Genomic DNA, 19,302 nt, shown 5'->3' with positions numbered 1-19,302 from the left:
AACCATTACGAACTCCTACAGTCCCAATGATCCTGTGATTACAGTCTCTGACGCTGACAGTCGAGCATCCTTTAGGGGTGTGAATCCACGAAAAGCATCCAGTCCAAACAGAGTACCTGGCCAAGTACTAAAGACCTATGCTGATCAAATGGTTGGAGTGTTCACTGAGATCTTTACCCTCTTGCTTCAGTAGTATGAGGTACCCAACTGCTTCAAGTAAGCTTCACTTATACCAGTGCCTAACAAGAACATGGTAACCTGCCTCAACGACAATTGTCCAGTAGCACTTACTCCTACAGTGATGAAGTGTTTTGAGAGGTTGGTGATGAAACATCAACTCCTGACTGAGAAGCAACTAGAATCCACTTCAATTTGCCTACTAGCACAACAGGTCCAGAGCAGATGCCCTCTCATTGACTCTTCATTCAACCTTGGAACATGTGGACAGCAAAGAGGCATATATCAGGACGATCTTCATTGAAACCATCATTGCCGCAAAACTAATCAATAAGCTTCAAGACCTTGGACTCAATACCTCCTTGTGCAATTGGATCTTTGATTTCCTCACTTGCAGACCCTCGTCAGTTCGGATTGACAACCACATCTCCTCTACAATCTCAGCACAGGTGCACCACGAGGCAGTGTGCTTAGCTCCCTGCTCTACTTGCTTTACACTTACGACTGCAGTGCAATTTTCAAGTTTGCTAATGACACCACTGTCATAGGCCAAACCAACGTTGGTGATGAATCAGCACATAGGAGGGAGAATGAAAATCTGGCTGAGTGCTGCCACAACAACAACCTCTCACTCAATGTCAACAAGACGAAGGAGCTGATAATTGACTTAAGGTGGAGGAAACTGGAACTTTATGAGCCAGTCTTCATCAAAGGATCAGAGGTGGAGAGGGTCAGCAACTTTAAATTCTTCAGTGTTATTATTTCAGGGGACCTGTCCTGGGCCCAGCACATAAAAGCAATTACAAAGGAAACATGGCTGCTCCTCTATTTCTGAAGGAGTTTGCAAAGATTTGCATGACATCTAAAACTCCGATAAACTTCCACAGATGTGTGGTGGAGAGTATATTGACTGGTTGCATCACAGTCTGGTGTGGAAACTCCAAAGCACTGGAACGGAACTTCCTACGAAAAGTAATGAACAAGTCCTAATCCATCATGGGTAAAGCCCTTCCCACATTGAGCACATCTCGATGGAGTGTTTTCGCAAGAAAGCAGCATCCATCATCAGGAACCCTCCACCACCCAACTTATGCTTTCTTCTCAATGCTGCCATCAGGAAGAAGATACTCACACCAGGCCTCAGAACTCACACCACCCGGTTCAGGAACAGTTATTACCCCTCGACTATCAAGCTTTTGAACCGAAGGGGATAACTTCACTTGTCCCATCGTTGAAATGTTCTTACAACTTATGTGTCCTGACGAAAGGTCTCGGCCCTCGAAACGTTGACTGTACCTCTTCCTATAGATGCAGCCTGGCCTGATGTGTTCACCGGCATTTTTTATGTGTGTTATAACTTATGGACTCACTTTCAAGGACTCTTCATCACGTTCTTATTGCTTATTTAGTTATTATTATTATTATTACTATTTCTTTCATTTTGTATTTGCAGAGTTTGTGTCTTTTACATATGAGTTGATTCTATTTTGTTTATTATTCTATTATAAATTTATTGAGTACAAGGAAATGAATCTCAGGGTTGTGTATGGTGATATGCATGTACTTTGATAATAAAGTTATTTTGCCCTTTGAACTATGAAATCGGTCATTTGAGGATGCAGTTAACTTGTGCCTTCATTGCATTCTACAGCATTAGGACTTCCCCCAACATCTATGTGAGGATCTTGTTTGTGGATTTAGCTCCACCTTTGACACTATTGTTCCAGAGTTGCTCCAGAGCAATCTAACCCAGCCAGCTGTACACTACAGTATCTGTCAGTGGATTATGTACTTCCTGACAGGAAGGGAGCAGTATGTATGGCTGGACTCCTGCCAGTCTGATTGAATGTTTATAATCACAGGCTCTCTCCAGGGTTGTGCTCTTTCACGCCTCCTCTTCTTACTTTATACAAATGACTGTACCTCCTCAGACAAATCCATAAAAATCCTGAAGTTCATGGGTGACACGACTGTAGTTGGTCTCATCTCTAATAATGATGTGACCTGCTTTCAAAGAGAGGTAGACTGCCTTGCAGCATGGTGTGCTTGTAACAACTTGGAGCTTAATGCTATCAAGACATTGGAAACAAATTTTGCTTTCCACTACCCCCTCCCCTTGGAAATTAATGGTCAGGCTGTGTCTGTGGTCAAGTTATTCAAATATCTGGGGACTAACATTACCAAGACATTGAAGTGGAACAAGTACAGTACGCTCATCACTAGGAAAGTCTGGTAAGGCTCTGAAAACTTGTGCCAACCAACTGGCGGGAGTATTGAAGGACATTTTCAACCTTTCACTGCTAAGGGAAGAAGTTCCCACTTGCTTCAAAAAAGCAACAATTATACCAGTGCCTAAGAAGAATAATGTGAGCTGCATTAATGACTATTTCCCAGTAGCACTCACATCTACAGTGATGAAATGCTTTGAGAGGTTGGTCATGACTAGATGAGCTCCTGCCTCAGCACGACCTGGACCCACTGTAGTTTGCCTATTGCCACAATAGGTCAATGGCAGATGCAATCTTAATGGCTCTTCACATGGCCTTGGACCACCTGGACAATACAAACACCTATGTCAGGATGCTGTTCATCGACTACAGCTGAGCATTTAACACCATCATTCCCATAGTCCTAACTGAGAAGTTACTGAACCTGGGCCTCTGTACCTCCCTCTGCAATTGGATCCTCGACTTCCTAACCGGGAGACCACAATCTGTGTGGATTGGTGATAATAATCTTCTCCTCGCAGACGATCAACACTGGCGCACCTCAGGGGTGTGTGCTTAGCCCACTGCTCTACTCTCTATATACCCATGACTGTGTGGCTAGGCATAGCTCAAATACCATCTATAAATTTGCTGATGATACAACCACTGTTGGTAGAATCTCAGATGGAGCCGAGAGGGTGTACAGGAGTGAGATATGCCAGCTAATGGAGTGGTGTCGCAGCAACAAACTTGCATTCAATGTCAGTAAGACGAAAGAGCTGATTTTGTGGGCTTCAGGAAGGGTAAGACGAAGGAACACATACCAATCCTCATAGAAGGAACATAAGTGGAGCGCTTCAAGTTCCTGGGGGTCAAGATCTCTGAGGACCTAACCTGGCCCCAATACTACTTCATTAGGATTTTGAAGAGATTTGGTATGACACCGAATACACTCAAAAACTTCTGTTGATGTACCATGGAGAGCATTCTGAGAGGCTGCATCACTGTCTGGTATGGGAGGACTATTGCACAGGACCGAAAGAAGCTGCAGAAGGTTGTAAATCTAGTCAGCTCCATCTTGGGTACTAGCCTACAAAGTACCCAGGACATCTCCAGGGAGTGATGTCTCAGAAAGGCAGCATCCATTATTAAGGACCTCCAGCACCCAGGGCATGCTCTTTTCTCACTGTTACCATCAGGTAGGAGGTACAGGAGCCTGAAGGCACACACACAGCGATTCAGGAATAGCTTCTTCCCCTCTGCCATCTGATTCCTAAATGGACATTGAACCCATCAACTCTACCTCACTTTTTAAATATATATTATTTCTGCTTTTTGCACGATTTTTAATCCATTTAATATATGTATACTGTAATTTTTTTTCCTTCTTCTTCTATATTATGTATTGCATTGAACTGCTGCTGCTAAGTTAACAAATTTCATGACACATGCTGGTGATAATAAACCTGTTTCTGATTCTGAGGTTGTACCTCCTACTTCAACTTAGGAAGCTTAGCATCTCAGGGGGTATCCTGGTGAATTTTTACTCAGCTATTATCGAGAGTGTTGTGACCATTCACCATTCGGTTCCTGCCACCTCCTCCCTCTCCAACTCCAGCGAGTGGTCCACTCAGCAGAAAAGACAAATGACTGCCAGGTACTGACATTAAAAGACCTTTTCATTGCTAAAGCGAAGAAAAGTTCTGGAAAAAAATTACTGAAAAAAAAATTACTGCTGACTCCTCCCACCCTTGCAGTCACCTATTCACCAAATTGCTATCAGGGAGTCCATCACCCCATCACCACCAGGACTGAACGAGTTCTCCAGAGCATCTTTCCTGTAGCTATCCAGCTTCTCAACAAAACTTTCTCAGGTATTATACCCTGACTGTCCCTGCACAACATCTGTAAATGGCATTTCCCGCTTTTCTTGTTCTAATGATAATTACTGAGTCTGCTCACATATTCACGTTTATTTACGTTTGATTATTGGACATATAACTGTTCTGCTAATTGTTGATTACTTCTGCCTGTTTGGACTACTGTCTTGTAGATTGCTGGTTGCTCTTGTGTTGCCTGTTACGGTATTATCCTGTGTTTTATGCTTGGCACTGAACCATAATCAATTCTGGTATGTTTCACATACCGTCGATAAAGTGATTCTGATTCTGATGTACCCATCGTTAAAATGAAAAACTGCAAACATTATACAGTTCCTTATCGGACAAGGCTGTGGGCAAGAGAGTTCAGTACATCCCCTATCGGAACTCGGTGCTTACCAGAATACTCAGCTCAGCCCTGGGAGGGAACAGCAAGACGTTTATGGTGAGTTTTTCATGATATTTACCAGTACCCATTAATTTTTAACAACTGAGAAATGGCAGAAATGAATTTAAACTATTTCAAGAATATTTATCTGTAACTGCATGAATAAGAATATACCTGGCTCAAATAGGCAAATTTTCATCCTCTCTGAGTGACAAACACATCTCAGCAACCTAACTGCTGCTGTCTATCCATTAAAGAAAAACTTCTATCAACTTCTCACCTAATGATAAATGTGATAGATTAAAGTATCTATCCATTTGCATGCATATCTCATTTACAAAATGTTCTAGTGCTTTATGCATCTTTTGTCTATTCAGAATCTATCTATGGAGCAAGCGAGAAAGTCACATTCTCAAACTCAAGTACTTGTAAAGTAAGACACATTGGTCGTTGCATCATGTCTAGATTCTGCAAGTTTGCAAATCTGAAAAAGATGCAATGCAGGTCACCAAAAAGATTTCGATGAGCTACTGAAGGCTCACCAGCAACTGACTGACTTTTAATGCACTGGGCTCCAACCTCGTTTAGATCAAGTTCAAGTCTATTGTCAGTTCTGTGTTGCAGTAGAATTGAGAAACACTCGCTTTCTGCTCTGTTCCCTAGATTATGGATTGGAAAAGAACTTGGGTTCCCAGCTTTGCTTATGAAACTAAAGTTAGTGTCTACATAAAGCTAGCATGTTTGGCTTTGGAATTGGAAAGAACAATTATGCACATCAATTATATTCTGACTGTTGGTCTCCCATAACTTTAAAGCAACTGGCTCCTGAAGTTCTGCAGGAATTCCCCAAACATCTACTATGAAAACTCATTTGAGAATATGAATGAAGATGTAATTAATATTTATCTAAACATTACAGTGTTTTCCAGCATCCCACCTCCTAAAAGTACTGAGGGAAAACAGGAGAACGCCAAGGATTTGGTCTGGTTCTTTAGATTTACTTATTAAGAATGCTACGTGTGATAATACCAGAGGATTAGTAGCTTCTGGAAAACTGTACCACAGGATGAAGCACTAATTACAAGAAAGAAAGGGAATGTTGAAAAGTGCAAGATAGGTGCAAATGATATGCTTCCAGCATATTTCCGTAAATGATGAAGCAAGTGAAATGTCTGATAATTCATCATAGGCTGGAAGGAGGACAGTTATTCTACATGTCAATGACAATGAACTGAAATTTTAATTTCAAAAACTTATGGCCTTGAAATTGTATCAAAGATTATTAGGTATGAACTTGTAATGCTTTCATTTCAAGTGCATTTTATAGCAATTTTGGCATTATTCTCATAAAATCAATGGATTAACAATAGAAGGAAAGGAATTATAATTGCATTTTATATACACTGTGTTATTTCAAGGGCAATGATTTTAAATAGGCTTCAATTTCACATAGCTGGCCTTAATGGTTCTCTTTCCTCTTGGTAGTCATGCATTTGGTTTCTGTTTTACTATCCTTTAAGTGTTTACAATTTTCTTGAAAAGTGACTGACAAACCTTCCACACTTCTTTGAAAACATGCTGGGCCAAATCCTGCCTGCTGAAGCCTGTGGTCCGGAGGGGAGCCACTGGTCTTTAGCTCCTCCCCGACAAGAAAATTCTGGTCCTGTGCAAAACCAGTCATACTGTACCATTAGGACAGAGTGAGTGCAAACTGCCGGCTGTTGGTCCCATGCCTGTCAGACCTAGTGTCAGATTTGAAAACCCATTCAAACCACCAGGGATTCCTGGTCTGGAGATTAAGAGGAAAGGATGGACGTTTTGTCTTACTTCAATACTACTGATTCTTTCTTAGAGTTCTATTATCATTGTATTGAAATGTAATTTTTTAAATTTACGTTATATTAATAGCTTCTAAATGTTTCTAAATATCAGAGGCCTCATAATTTTTTTTTCTATTTATAGTCCTGGCTTTAATCCTTCATCCTCAGCATTATCTCCTATTAGGATGGGAGCAGGGCCTGTGCACAATACCCTCTGCCCTTTTGTGAAGCTGCTTGCTAGCATGCAGGTGCTTCCAGAAATAGTCCAGGCAAGTTCACGTGGGTGGGAACCTTGAAAGGAAAATCCAAGTGGGGACTAGGTCCAGTCAGAGCTGACACATATTGCACAGATAGAGGCCATGTTATTTGCTACAAAATATCTGCAAGCATTCCTTGTTATATTTCAAATTATGCCATAAAATCAGATTGTTTAATTGAAACCTTTGCTTTGCTATACTGATCATTTGCTGATTATTATTTTCAGATTGCAACAATAAGCCCCACAGATATCTGTTATGATGAGACAATGTCAACATTACGGTTTGCAGAAAGGTAAAGAGGGGCTTTTTTTTACATCTAAATTGGTAATGAAATCCAAATGTAATGGCATTTGTGTCACATTACCTTCCAAATCCGAGCTTCATTGTAGACATTGGTTAAATGTTCTGTTGAGACCTAATCATAATAGGATTCAGTGTGAGTTAGTGTGAGGGCATTTTCTCTTCACCATCTATACCAATCCACTGGATGAAGAAGCTGGGAGAAATTTACATGCCAGGAAATAATGTAGAGCATTTTGTGGGGTTGAAGATTACGTGAAAAATATTGAACTTTGAACATACGATCCTGAGGGGTCTTGAAAATGTCAATGTGGAGAAGATTCTTCTAGGGATCACTGTTTATAATTAAATGATTGACTATTAAAAACAGAGGTGAAATGGTGTTCTTTTTCTTTCTTATGGTTGTGAGTCTGGATCTCCTAAGTGCAAGGCAGAAAAGTCTTTAATGTTGTTGAGGCTGATGTTGATAGATATTGAACAAGCAGGGGATTGAAATGTGGCTGAGGGTGATAGGAATGTGGAATTCAGCTGCAATTCAGCCATGTTCTTATTAAAGTGTAAGCAGCCATTAGGGGCAGAATACGCTCCCCCTAATTTTTATGTTCGCCCGTACTGGAAAGGTAATACAGGAAAATGGGCTAAAGTTTGGTTTATACTCAAGTGAAGCCTAATGCATTGGGAAAAAGCACGTCTAAACATCTATACTGTAAACAGAGTTGTGTGCTCAATGGAATTCAGATGGATGAGGGGTTGGGAGTTAGAAAATGACTGTTGGAGTCAGTAGACACAATGAAACATGAGTGCAAAAGTACTATCCTTTCTTTGTGTGAAATATATCATCCAATTTTGGTCTCTTTGCACAATGGATAGTTACAGAGGTCTGAGCAAATTTTAGAGGAGTGCCCTTGATTGAGATTCAAGATCAAAAGTTGCAGCATAGTCAAAAAAATGTAATCAGCTTCTTGGAGTAAATTGTCGGCTTGTTCAATGATTGCACAGTTCCTGTCTGACTTTCTAAGTTCCAAAGATGCTGCCCGGCAAGTTGAATTCCTTCAGCGCATTGTGTGTGTTGCTCAAGATAGTCAGCATTTGCAGAATCTCTTGTGTCAATGACAGTGATTAGTAATTTGTTTGTCTACACATGCCGGGTTTTATAAGCAGCTATGTTCTCGTTTATAATTGTATTTACCAAAGTCTTCAGCAAATAGATTGATGCCATTATGGGGATTATTACATTGTTCATCCTGTTATTTTAGGATCCTTAAACTTTTTATGATTTGCTATTCAGAAAGGCAAGTAGCAAGGAAAGAGCTATGAAACAAATATGATTTATAGATTGTAGTTCCTCCTACAACAGTCAAAGGTCATACCGCACAATACTTGTAGGTCTTACAGACACACTCACATGCTGTATACTATTATTTCTGTATAGGTGACCCCACCTCCAACGTTATGAAGAGTTTTCCCAGTAAACAATCCATATTGCACTTTTCCCCAGAATGAAACGGTATCATCTACACATATCAAGGAATGTGAGCTGAAAAATAATAGTGTTCACTTATTCTTTTTCACATAACCAATTTCACATAAGATAAGATGGCCACTTTAATCTGATGGTCTCAAGTGGAATAACGTGCTTGTATGCCATGATGGGACGTTGAAAGCGTCATGCTCAGGTTGCATGTGGATCCTGTTTCCTATTAGCTTGCAAATTACCCCATTATACAAAACCATGGAGAAAAATGCAAAGGCAAACAATTACAAGTGTTGATGAGAAAGAGATCTATGAAAAGAAATGACAAAGTATATTTAACTCTATTTTGATACAAGTTATTACTTACTAAAAATACAAAGATCATCGGCATTGAGAGCCATTGATCGTGTGGATAGTCAGAGGCTTTTTCCCAGGGCTGAAATGGCTATCACAAGAGGGTACAGTTTTAAGGTGCTTGGAAGTAGATACAGGGGAGATGTCAGGGGTAGGTTTTTTTTACACAGAGAGTGGTGAGTGCATGGAATGGTCTGCCGGTCATGGTGGTGGAGACAGATACGATAGGGTCTTTTAAGAGACTCCTGGATAGGTACATGGAGCTTAAAAAAAATGGAGGGCTATGGGTAACCCTAGGTAATTTCTAAAGTAAGTACATGTTCGGCACAGCATTGGGGGCAGAAGGCCCTGTATTATGCTGTAGTTTTTCTGTGTTTCTGACATATAAATGTTATCCTCCATATTGAGCCTCCAAAGTGATTAGTACATGGAGTGCTGCAGAATCCTTTTCTACACCCACCTTCCAGATGACAATATTACCTGTTAAATAAGGACACCAAAATGACCTGACCTTTTGAAAAAATGTAAAGTTATACATTAAAATAATACAAGAAAACATCAAATGGCTTACTTAATATTTGCATATTTCTTGTCATTAAAGAGCTAAGAGTATCCAGAACACAGCAGTGATTAATGAACGCCTAGCCGAACAACCTTTCATGGATCTGAAAGCAGATAATGCTAGATTGCAAGCAAGAATTATTGATTTGGAGAAGGCTGGTGATAGCCACAATGATGAGCGAGGTTGGTTTATTACTTTGTTACTGGAAGACTGGAAACATTTTAGTTTATTAAAAATGGGATCAGTAGATGTGTGGATGAAATGGTAAGGGCAGAAATGTAAGTAATTGCTGTTACATCTTTGACATTAAGAATGATTTTACTGTTACTTTATTCATTTGTTGCACCAAAATTCTTTCATTTTTTTCATTCAGTTTTATACTCATATTTTGCCAGTAATTCAAATATTAAATGCCATCAGCATTCAGGACTTAATTTGGGAATATTACCTGCGGTCCCCAACCATCGGGCCGCAAAGCATGCGCTACCGGGCCGCGAGGAAATGATATGATTTGGCGATATGAGTCAGCTGCACCTTTCCTCATTCCCTGTCACGCACTGTTGAGCTTGAACTCACGCGAGGTCATTACCCGCGCGTCATCCATGTCAGCGCGGGAAGGAGATCAACTCCTCGAGCTTGCAAATGACGGTGGGCTGAAAAGTATGTTTGACATAACATCTCTGCCGGCATTCTGGATCAAAGTCAAGGCTGAATATCCTGAGATAGCCACGAAAGCACAGAAAACCTTGCTTCCATTTCCAACATCATATCGCTGCAAAGCGGAGTTTTCTGCAATGAAAGCAATGAAAACTAAATTGTGGAATAGACTGGACACAAGGAACCCCCTTCGAGTATCGCTGTCTCCCCTCACCGCTCGGTGGGACCGTCTTGTTGCAGGGAAACAAGCCCAGGGCTCCCACTGATTCAGCAATATTGGTGTGTTGCAATGATTTTATATGTTCATACGAGGAAAATATGTGCTGTATGTTTAATATCCAATCGTTACTTAAAATGTTACCATGCTATTGACTTACTTATATAACCATATAACAATTACAGCACGGAAACAGGCCATCTCAGCCCTTCTAGTCCGTGCCAAACGCTATTCTCACTTAGTCCCATCAACCTGCACTCAGCCCATAACCCTCCATTCCTTTCCTGTCCATATACCTATCCAATTTTTCTTTAAATGATAATATCGAACCTGCCTCTACCACTTCTACTGGGTTCATTCAGCACTTAATTCAAGCTCCCCTGTCCTCCCCTGATAATTGACTTGACTTATCACTATATTCATACGAGGAAAATATGCGCTGTGTGTTTAATATTAAATTCGTTAGATGAACCCTTTTAGAAATGAAATTGAGTGTATTAGCCACTTATCACCTATATTCTGGTCATGATTAACACCCGGCCCCCCCGAACAGAATCTCCAAACACGATTTGCAGGAGAAAAGTCGGCAGGTACACACATGCGCACTGGTGCCCGCGCAAGGCTTCATGATCATTGTAGTTTTTATCGGTGTAAACGCAACGCATTTGACTACTACTCTTGTCCATTGGCAACCCCACCCCGCCGGGTCAGCCGGTCCGCAAGAATATTGTCAATATTAAACCGTCCGCGCGCAAAAAAGTTTGGGGACCCCTGTTCTACCACTCCTGAGTAATGTTTACATGTTATTACTAACAATCTAATTTATTTCAAAGCTTTCAAACAAACTAAGATACTTCAATGCATCTATACTTCCAGGAGAGGGTTGTTGTTAGCAAAGCCAGCATTTATCATCCGCCTCTCAAGTGCCTTTGAAAAGTTTGTAGTGAGTCATCTTCTTGAATTGTTGCATTCATTCTGCTGAAGTAATTTCCAAAATGCTACTTGGTGGAGTGTTGTAGGATACTGACCCAGCTCTGACTAAAGACCATGAGCGTTCAGAATAGTGTATGATTTGAAACAGATTCTGCTTATAGTGTTTTTTAGTTGTGCCTGAAGTCCTCATGCTTGATGGTAGAGGGATCAAGGGAAGTAACTAAGCATATTTTCCAGATGCCATGCATTGTTGCCATAAAGGAATGAGGAACTATGGCCATGATCTGGTGGTGGTGGAGAGAATGAATGTTTAAGAAGTTATAACTCCAACCACTGAAGTGTTTTCCTCTATATAGTCGGTGGACTTCACTTTAACCCTGATGTTTGATGCTACACTAACACAAATTGTTGTCAATGGAGAATAATTTCACCTGATTTTTAATATTGCAACTCTTTTATCCCCATGTTTTTAAGACCATAAGATATCACAGCACAGTTAGCCCATTTGGCTCATCGAGTTTCTCATCATTCAATCCTGGCTGTTTGATTTTCAACCCATGTAAATGTTTTAACCCTTTTTCCAATCAAGAACTTTTCAATCTCTGTCTTAAATATACCCTCATTCCTCTATGGCAACAAATTCCACTGATTCACCACCTTCTAAGTGAAAAAATTCCTCCTCATCTCAGTTTTAAAGGAACATTCTTTTATTTTAGAGTGTAATCTCATATCCTTGACTCTCATCCTAATAGAAATAACCTCTCTCTGTACCATTCTATCCAGGCCTTTCATTATCCAATAGGTTAGAAAGAGATCCCAACCCCTCATCCATCTGAATTCCATTGAGTACAGCCTTAGAGACATGAAATGTCCTTCATATGGGGCCGTTTATTTCTGTGATTATTCTTGAGAACCTCCTCTGGAGACTCTCCAGGGCTACCGTATTTCTCATTAAATATGAGGCCCAAAATTGCTCAGATATTAATGATTGGATGAAGGTTGTGATTAGGTCTGAACCCACTTAGTCTGTGCAAAACCAAAACTAGACATTGGAAATGAAATGTTGCATAACAGTGCTGTTGATGATGCCTTCCAACACCTTCTTTCTGATAGAGAAGTAATTAGCTAGACTAAATTTATCTTGTCCTTTGTAAGTAAGATGTACTTAGACAATTTTCTATATTGTCAGATACCTGACAGTATTTTAAATGTACTGGAAGAGCAAGGCTTGAGACGTAGCTGGTTCTGGAATGCAGTTCTTCAGATTTGGGATCTTGCCTGGTCGTAAAGCCTTTGCTATATCTAGTGGTCTTGTTGATATATATGATGTGAACCAAACTCTGGCCTTTATGATGATGAGGATTGAGATGGAAATTTTCTTTCAAATGTCTAGCATGTAGCTCTCATGAACTGATTTTGCCATCATTGAAAATGTGAATGGTCTTGGAGTTTCTTTGCATTGCCCGTTTTATAGTCCACAGCCCCTCCCTCAGTAATGCTAAACAGATAATGGTAAGAGTGCGCTGCAATGCAGAGCTTTGACCTGATCAATTGTTTTTTCGAGATTTCATGCTTCATAATCTGTTGTAAATTGTAAGATATGTGAGGATGGAGCATATGTTACAGCTAAAAATTCTATTAACACAACTCGTTTTAGGAACAGCTTCTTCCCCACAAACCCATAAACGTTAGCTTCTTATTCCTCTTTCCACAACATTCACTTATTTATTTATTGTAACTTCGGAAATTTTTATATCTTGCATTGCATTGCTGCTAGGAAGCAATATTTGTCAGTGATATTATACCCGATTCTGACTCCGATTCTGATTCTGGCTTCAACCACATTCTCCAGGGCTATTCGCATAGAGACTGCTTGTTCTTCATGTTTTTTTTCCTGCATCCCAAAGGGTTAGCATGATAGAATGGCAAATTGGGGAGAATAAAGATGAGATTAGAGTAGGCCTAGTGATCTTTATGGTCAGTGTGCATTCAGTGCCTAAAGGCCAAGTTCTTTACTGTGATTTACTGTTTATTAATTGTAACACTTGACTTAAGTTGCATTTGCGTTTTGGGCCATTGATTGAGAACATATGTTACTTTACCTACAATCCAGAGATGCTTAAACAACGAATTTTAGAAAATGAACAACAAGTTAAAGAAATACAGAAATCATGGCAACAGAAGCTAGAAGAGGCAAGGAAGGAATGGGAACAGCAATATAGCATTATTACAAAGGTAATAATTCAAATATTTAATAACCTATCTATTTTACAAAAGCAATCAAATATCATGGTCAGTTTACTACAGCATTGTTACAACTGGGATTCCAAACTGGTAATGGTCTATCATCTCCAACATAATGTTATCATCCAATACTTCATTTTTGTAACGCAGATAAGAACACATTTGTAAGGGTTTCTAAACTGAAAAATGATATAGAATTGACTTATTTAAAGGTTCTTTAGATTTACTATAGCTTCAAAGCAAAATAAGTTTCAACAACTTCAAGTCTTCTCTCCTAGAGTGAACACCAAGATAAATTTTATTTTATAAAACTTATTTTAATTTAATTATTTAGTAGAATATATATACTTGCTGTAATTCACTTTATTTCTCTATATTTATTTATCATGTATTTCATTGTACTGCTGTAGTAAAGTTAACAAATTTCACGACATATGCCAGTGATATTAAACCTGATTCTGATAAAACAACTGAGCTTTTTGTGGAAAGGTCATAAAACTATGACTAAAACTGTTTTGGATCAATGAATACTCATTTAAATGGATCTCTATTTTAACAGCAATTAAATTTGCTTTTTGATACAGCAAAGATTAGAGTATAGAACTGTAAATGACCAATTTTATTTTCAGGAAGAGATGATGATGGCAGCATTTCCATATTTGTTGAACATTAATGAAGATCCCCAATTGTCCGGGGTGATTCGACACTTTATTCATAATGGTAGGTGAAGCTTTAAAAAAGACTCCATTATCTAAAACTAATGGTCCAAGAGTAACACTAATCAGTCTTCAAGTGTTTTAATCTTATGCACTTATATTGTTGCTGTGGCAGTAAAACAAGCTTGTTACAGTTTGAAAGGATCAAATCTGTTTCATTTGACTGCTGAAGTATTTAACAATTCTCAAACACTTGCGATTGGTTCATGCTTCAAAGAGTTAAAGCAAAGAAAATAGAACTGCATCCATTTTAACCTGACACTGTACTTAGTATTTAGAAGGAATTCTGCTGTCACTGGATGAAAAGCAAACTCTTCTTTACAAATGAATATGCTGATTTCTTTCTGTATACTGAGCAGGAGCCTAATATGAATAAGTGTTCTATAATTACAACTACAGAATGATGAAACCAGAAATTTCTTTAAATGTTTTAGGCACATCTGCAGTAGGACGCACTGTTAATTCAGAGCATGACATTGTCTTGAAAGGACCTGGGTAAGTAAAAAGTATATATTGAATTATCTTCCACTGTTTGTTTGACATTATAACAGGAAGGCTTAGAGCAGTTCAGAAGATTATAGAAGGATTCATATGGTTAGATTTTTTTACTTGCAGAGTGTATAGACTGGCTGCCTATTCTATCAGTGAAGAGGTGGCCACTAGTTTCTCACATAGGTCTCATTTGACAGATGAGTTGCAAATGCCAAGTGAAAGCTCCAAGGTAGCTTGCATGTTTTTTGAATGTATAATATGTATTCCATCATGCAGTAATGTTGTCTAACCGGGCTTACAGTGACAGCTCCAGGTGAGTGATTGGAGGTTAAGTCAAGCAATTTGGGCCAGGCATAACCTGCAGAATATTTTTAGTGCCAGAAATATAAAATACTGTATGTGGCCATTTCTGCATTGCCAACAACAGGCCCTTTAAGGTTCACATGGGCAGAGCACATTTCTACATATACATGACACAAGACTGAAGTCAGGATCCTAATTATATTATAGGATATTTCATTTGTATGGATAAAGAGTCATCTGCCTGGCTCTTGCAGGTCCTTCTTGATCGCCATCACAGATGGACAGAGAAACAGGCAGATGAGAAGAAAGCCTGCCTTGCAATGTAATTTTTCTTCATAATTTGATTATTAAATCTGCTGTATAATATTATTACAAGGCGCAAAAAATTATGCCTATTTTCATTGCAAAGAGTCCTCTCCAAACAAGCTTGCTTTGGAGCATGATCACCAACCTGCTTTACCAAAATACATGGGAGTGTGCAGGCACAGCAAAGGGTGACTTAACACCATGAAGAAAGGGGGGGAAAATCTGAAGATAAGGCTCAAGTGTAAGCCTCTGAAAGGTAACAGACAAGTAATTGAATGGAAAGTTGATAACTGATCTACCAAATGGTAAAGGTTATTGAAAATAGCTATTAAAAAAGTGTGCTGAACATTGACTGCGTTTGCCTTCTTAGGATTCTGGACAGGCATGCAGTGATAACGGTTTGTGAGCGCAAAGTGATAATTGAGCCTATAAGCCAGGCTAGGGTTAGAGTCAATGGAGGAATCCTTTTCAATAAACATCAGCTGAAACATCTGGTAAGCATTCAAACATATAGTATCACACATAAAATTTGCTGGTGAATGCAGCAGGCCGGACAGCATCTCTCGGAAGAGGCACAGTCAACGTTTCGGGCCGAGACTCTTCCTAGAGATGCTGCTTGGCCTGCTGCATTCACCAACAACTTCTATGTGTGTTGCTTGAAATTCCAGCATCTGCAGATTTCCGCGTGTTTGCATTTTTAAACATATAGTATGTCTGTTTCTTTGGGGTACATCATATATTTCCTCATCTGTAATATGTTTGCACACACAAACATGTGAATAAAAAGCAGGAAGAGGTGCTTCGTTATTCATTAAAAATTATTGTTGATTTGACCGTAAATTCAACTCTGCATTCCTGCTCTCCTTTCATGGCTTTCACCTTTTTTCTTATCAAAAATGTATCTATTTCTAAATTAAGAATATTCCAAAGACTCAGTTTTGGAGAAAGCTCCAAAGACTTTCAGTCCTCTGCAAGAAAATCTTTTGGTTCATTTGTATTTCAAATTTGGCATTATTTTAAATCAGTGACCCTGTGATACCAGATTCTCCCACAAGAGGAAATATCCTTTCCACATCTATAATATCAAGACACCTTTACAACTTTACTAGAGAAACAAACACAGATGGTGCTTCTGTCATGGAATCCAAGCTCACGAGCTTCTGACTTGAAATCAAGAATGCTGGCCACTAAGCTAACCAGGTGACTTGAATACTTAGCATGTATAAACTTGAACGCTTCAACACCACGCTAGAAAGTTTCTCTGATGACGGTGGATGGAAGGATTCTAAATGTTAGCAACTTGGTGTATTCAAAGCTCAAGATCAATATAAATATAATTCTTCAAGAAATGTCACTAATAATTATAGTTTAAATCTTCGTTGACATTACATGATCATGTGCAGATCTCAGTTACTGTAAAAGAAATCATTAAATGTGCTTGACAGCCAGCAAAGACACAGATGCAGTTGTTTTCAGATATTTAAATTTTCAAATATGTATTATGTTTTGCACTTAAAATCATATAAGTTGAATGTTTTTTTCTTTTGTATCACATGCATATCATTTTATTTTTGCTCTTTTGGCAGGACAGAATTATAATTGGATCCAGTTCTTTCTTCCTATATGTGGGTTTTCCACATGAACAAAGTGATAGAGATAAAATACATAAATACAATTATGAATTTTTTACTTCTGAACTGGTGTCTACTGAAGGCTTCAGCCAGGTGAAATTGGGTATGATCCATTATAAATATAATAATGAATTAATATCCACCTTTTCTGTAGAAATTTTTTACCAAATCTTTGGGTCAGAGTTAAGTTTGTGATTAAATCTCATTCATTTTGGGGAAAAACAGAAACAGACAATATTTTGTTATTTACAATCTGCCTGTATATGTTTCTTTCAACAATCTTGGTTCCTTCTCGTTTTTATTACTTGTGACTTAAGATTCACTCAAAATCAATTAGCATCCACTTATCCATGGACTGAGTCTCTGACAGCTGCAGATAAGAGACTGAAATTACGGCCTCTGAGAGAAAGCTGTGCTGGTGCAGATGCCACTCTGAATTGTTGAAGGAGAACAAGTGTCAACGTCACAGCTCTGTGGCTACAGGTGACAACACTAGTGATGGCTGACACATGAATCTGCCAACCAGGGAAAATTGCCCTTACACTACTGATCAGCCCTTTCTGTCAGCATCTCACTTTTGTCAGATGAATCACGGAGCAGACTAATATCAGCCGTCTGGAAAGCTCCATGGCACATGCACTTGACTTCTCATCTGTAACATATATTCACGGAGGTGAGCCGGCTTGTCAGAGCTAGATGGAGAAAAGTTGGGGGTGGGGAGAGAGCTATGAGTGGGTACAAGCCACAACTTCTCAAAGACCTCTCCTTTTCCTTGGAGTCTGCCATTAACAAACAATTATAAAGAGAATATCACCGTTTTCAGTTCAACTTCCAGCAGCTTGCTGCAAATACTGGGAATATTGAGACCCTTGTGCAAAAAAAATCCCTCCCCATGAATCAGCTGGAATCAACTAAACTTAAGCTATTGTCAGCACTCAGGAGCCTTGAGCACTGTTGAGTGTTCCAGAGATTCAGAAGCATTAACACACAATTTAAAATTGTCTATTAAAACCATTAAAACAAATTTTAAAATTATTAACTTCTTTGAAAAGACAAAATAAAACACTAAAATTCTTTTTTAAATGAATGCATTCATGTAAGAAGAAGAAGAAAGCCCTTAACTCCGAGTGGAGTTATCGGGACACCATCAAAACAGCATTTTTTCAGCAGGCTTTCTTATTTTTACGAGGCCAAGTTGCTAGCTCGACGCTCAACCGAGCACGGATGGAAAGTGCGCAAGGGAGCCGGCTGGATTCAAAGTCGGGAGCCTTCGCTCTGAAGTCCGGCGCTGATGCCACTACGCCACCAGCCGGCTTATTCATTTAATTAAAAATAATTCAATTAAACTTATCCTTGCTCTTTTCCCCCCGTGTTCCTGTCTGTATAATCTCACAAGGAACATGCAAAAGTTTGGGCACCCCTGGTCAAAATTTCTGTTACTGTGAATAGCTAAGCGAGTAAAAGATGAACTGATTTCCAAAAGGCATAAAGTTAAAGATGACACATTTCTTTAATATTTTAAGCAAGAAAACTTTTTTATTTCTATCTTTTACAGTTTCAAAATAATAAAAAAAGAATAGGGCCCAAAGCAGAAGTTTGGGCACCCTGCATGGCAGTACTTAGTAACGCCCCCTTTTGCAAGTATCACAACTTGTAATTGCTTTTTGTAGCTAGCTAAGAGTCTTTCAGTTCTTGTTTGGGGGATTTTTGCCCATTCTTCCTTGCAAAAGGCTTCTAGTTCTGTGAGATTCTTGGGTCATCTTGCATGCACTGCTCTTTTGAGGTCTCTCCACAGATTCTCGATGATATTTAGGTCGGGGGACTGTGAGGGCCATGGCAAAACCTTCAGCTTGTGCCTCTTGAGGTAGTCCGTTGTGGATTTTGAGGAGTGTTTAGGTTCATTATCCTGTTGTAGAAGCCATCCTCTTTTCATCTTTGGCTTTTTTTACAGACAGTGTGAAGTTTGCTTCCAGAATTTGCTGGTATTTAATAGAATTCATTCTTCCCTCTACCAGTGAAATGTTCCCCGTGCCACTGGCTGCAACACAAGCCCAAAGCACGATCGATCCACCCCCGTGCTTAACAGTTGGAGAGGGGTTCTTCTGCACCCTTTTTTCTCCAAACATACCTTTGCTCATTTCGACCAATAAGTTCCATTTTAACTTCATCAGTCCACAGGACTTGTTTCAAAATGCATCAGGCTTGTTTAGATGTTCCTTTGAACCTTTTGCATAGTTTGCCATGGCCCTCACAGTCCCCCAACCTAAACCTCATCGAGAATCTGTGGATAGACCTCAAAAGAGCAGTGCATACAAGACGGCCCAAGCATCTCACAGAACTGGAAGCCTTTTGCAAGGAAGAATGGGCGAAAATCCCCCAAT

The 19,302-nt window shown here is 39.3% G+C and overlaps 1 protein-coding gene across 1 annotated transcript in view; it reads left to right on the top strand.

Moving 5' to 3' along the window:
- Window positions 1–19,302, top strand: part of LOC134347399 (kinesin-like protein KIF28) — a 64,464-nt gene that overhangs the window by 25,869 nt on the left and 19,293 nt on the right. Inside the window, exons 7-14 of the mRNA XM_063050072.1 lie at window positions 4,598–4,709; window positions 6,957–7,024; window positions 9,462–9,604; window positions 13,343–13,464; window positions 14,103–14,193; window positions 14,958–14,994; window positions 15,661–15,784; window positions 16,877–17,024. Of these exons, the coding sequence (XP_062906142.1) occupies window positions 4,598–4,709; window positions 6,957–7,024; window positions 9,462–9,604; window positions 13,343–13,464; window positions 14,103–14,193; window positions 14,958–14,994; window positions 15,661–15,784; window positions 16,877–17,024 (845 nt within the window). The remainder of the gene's footprint in view (window positions 1–4,597; window positions 4,710–6,956; window positions 7,025–9,461; window positions 9,605–13,342; window positions 13,465–14,102; window positions 14,194–14,957; window positions 14,995–15,660; window positions 15,785–16,876; window positions 17,025–19,302) is intronic.

The sequence above is a fragment of the Mobula hypostoma genome, chromosome 1 (genome assembly GCF_963921235.1).
Source record: "Mobula hypostoma chromosome 1, sMobHyp1.1, whole genome shotgun sequence".
Taxonomy (NCBI): domain Eukaryota; kingdom Metazoa; phylum Chordata; class Chondrichthyes; order Myliobatiformes; family Myliobatidae; genus Mobula; species Mobula hypostoma.
This window is presented reverse-complemented; position numbering and strand designations above follow the sequence as displayed.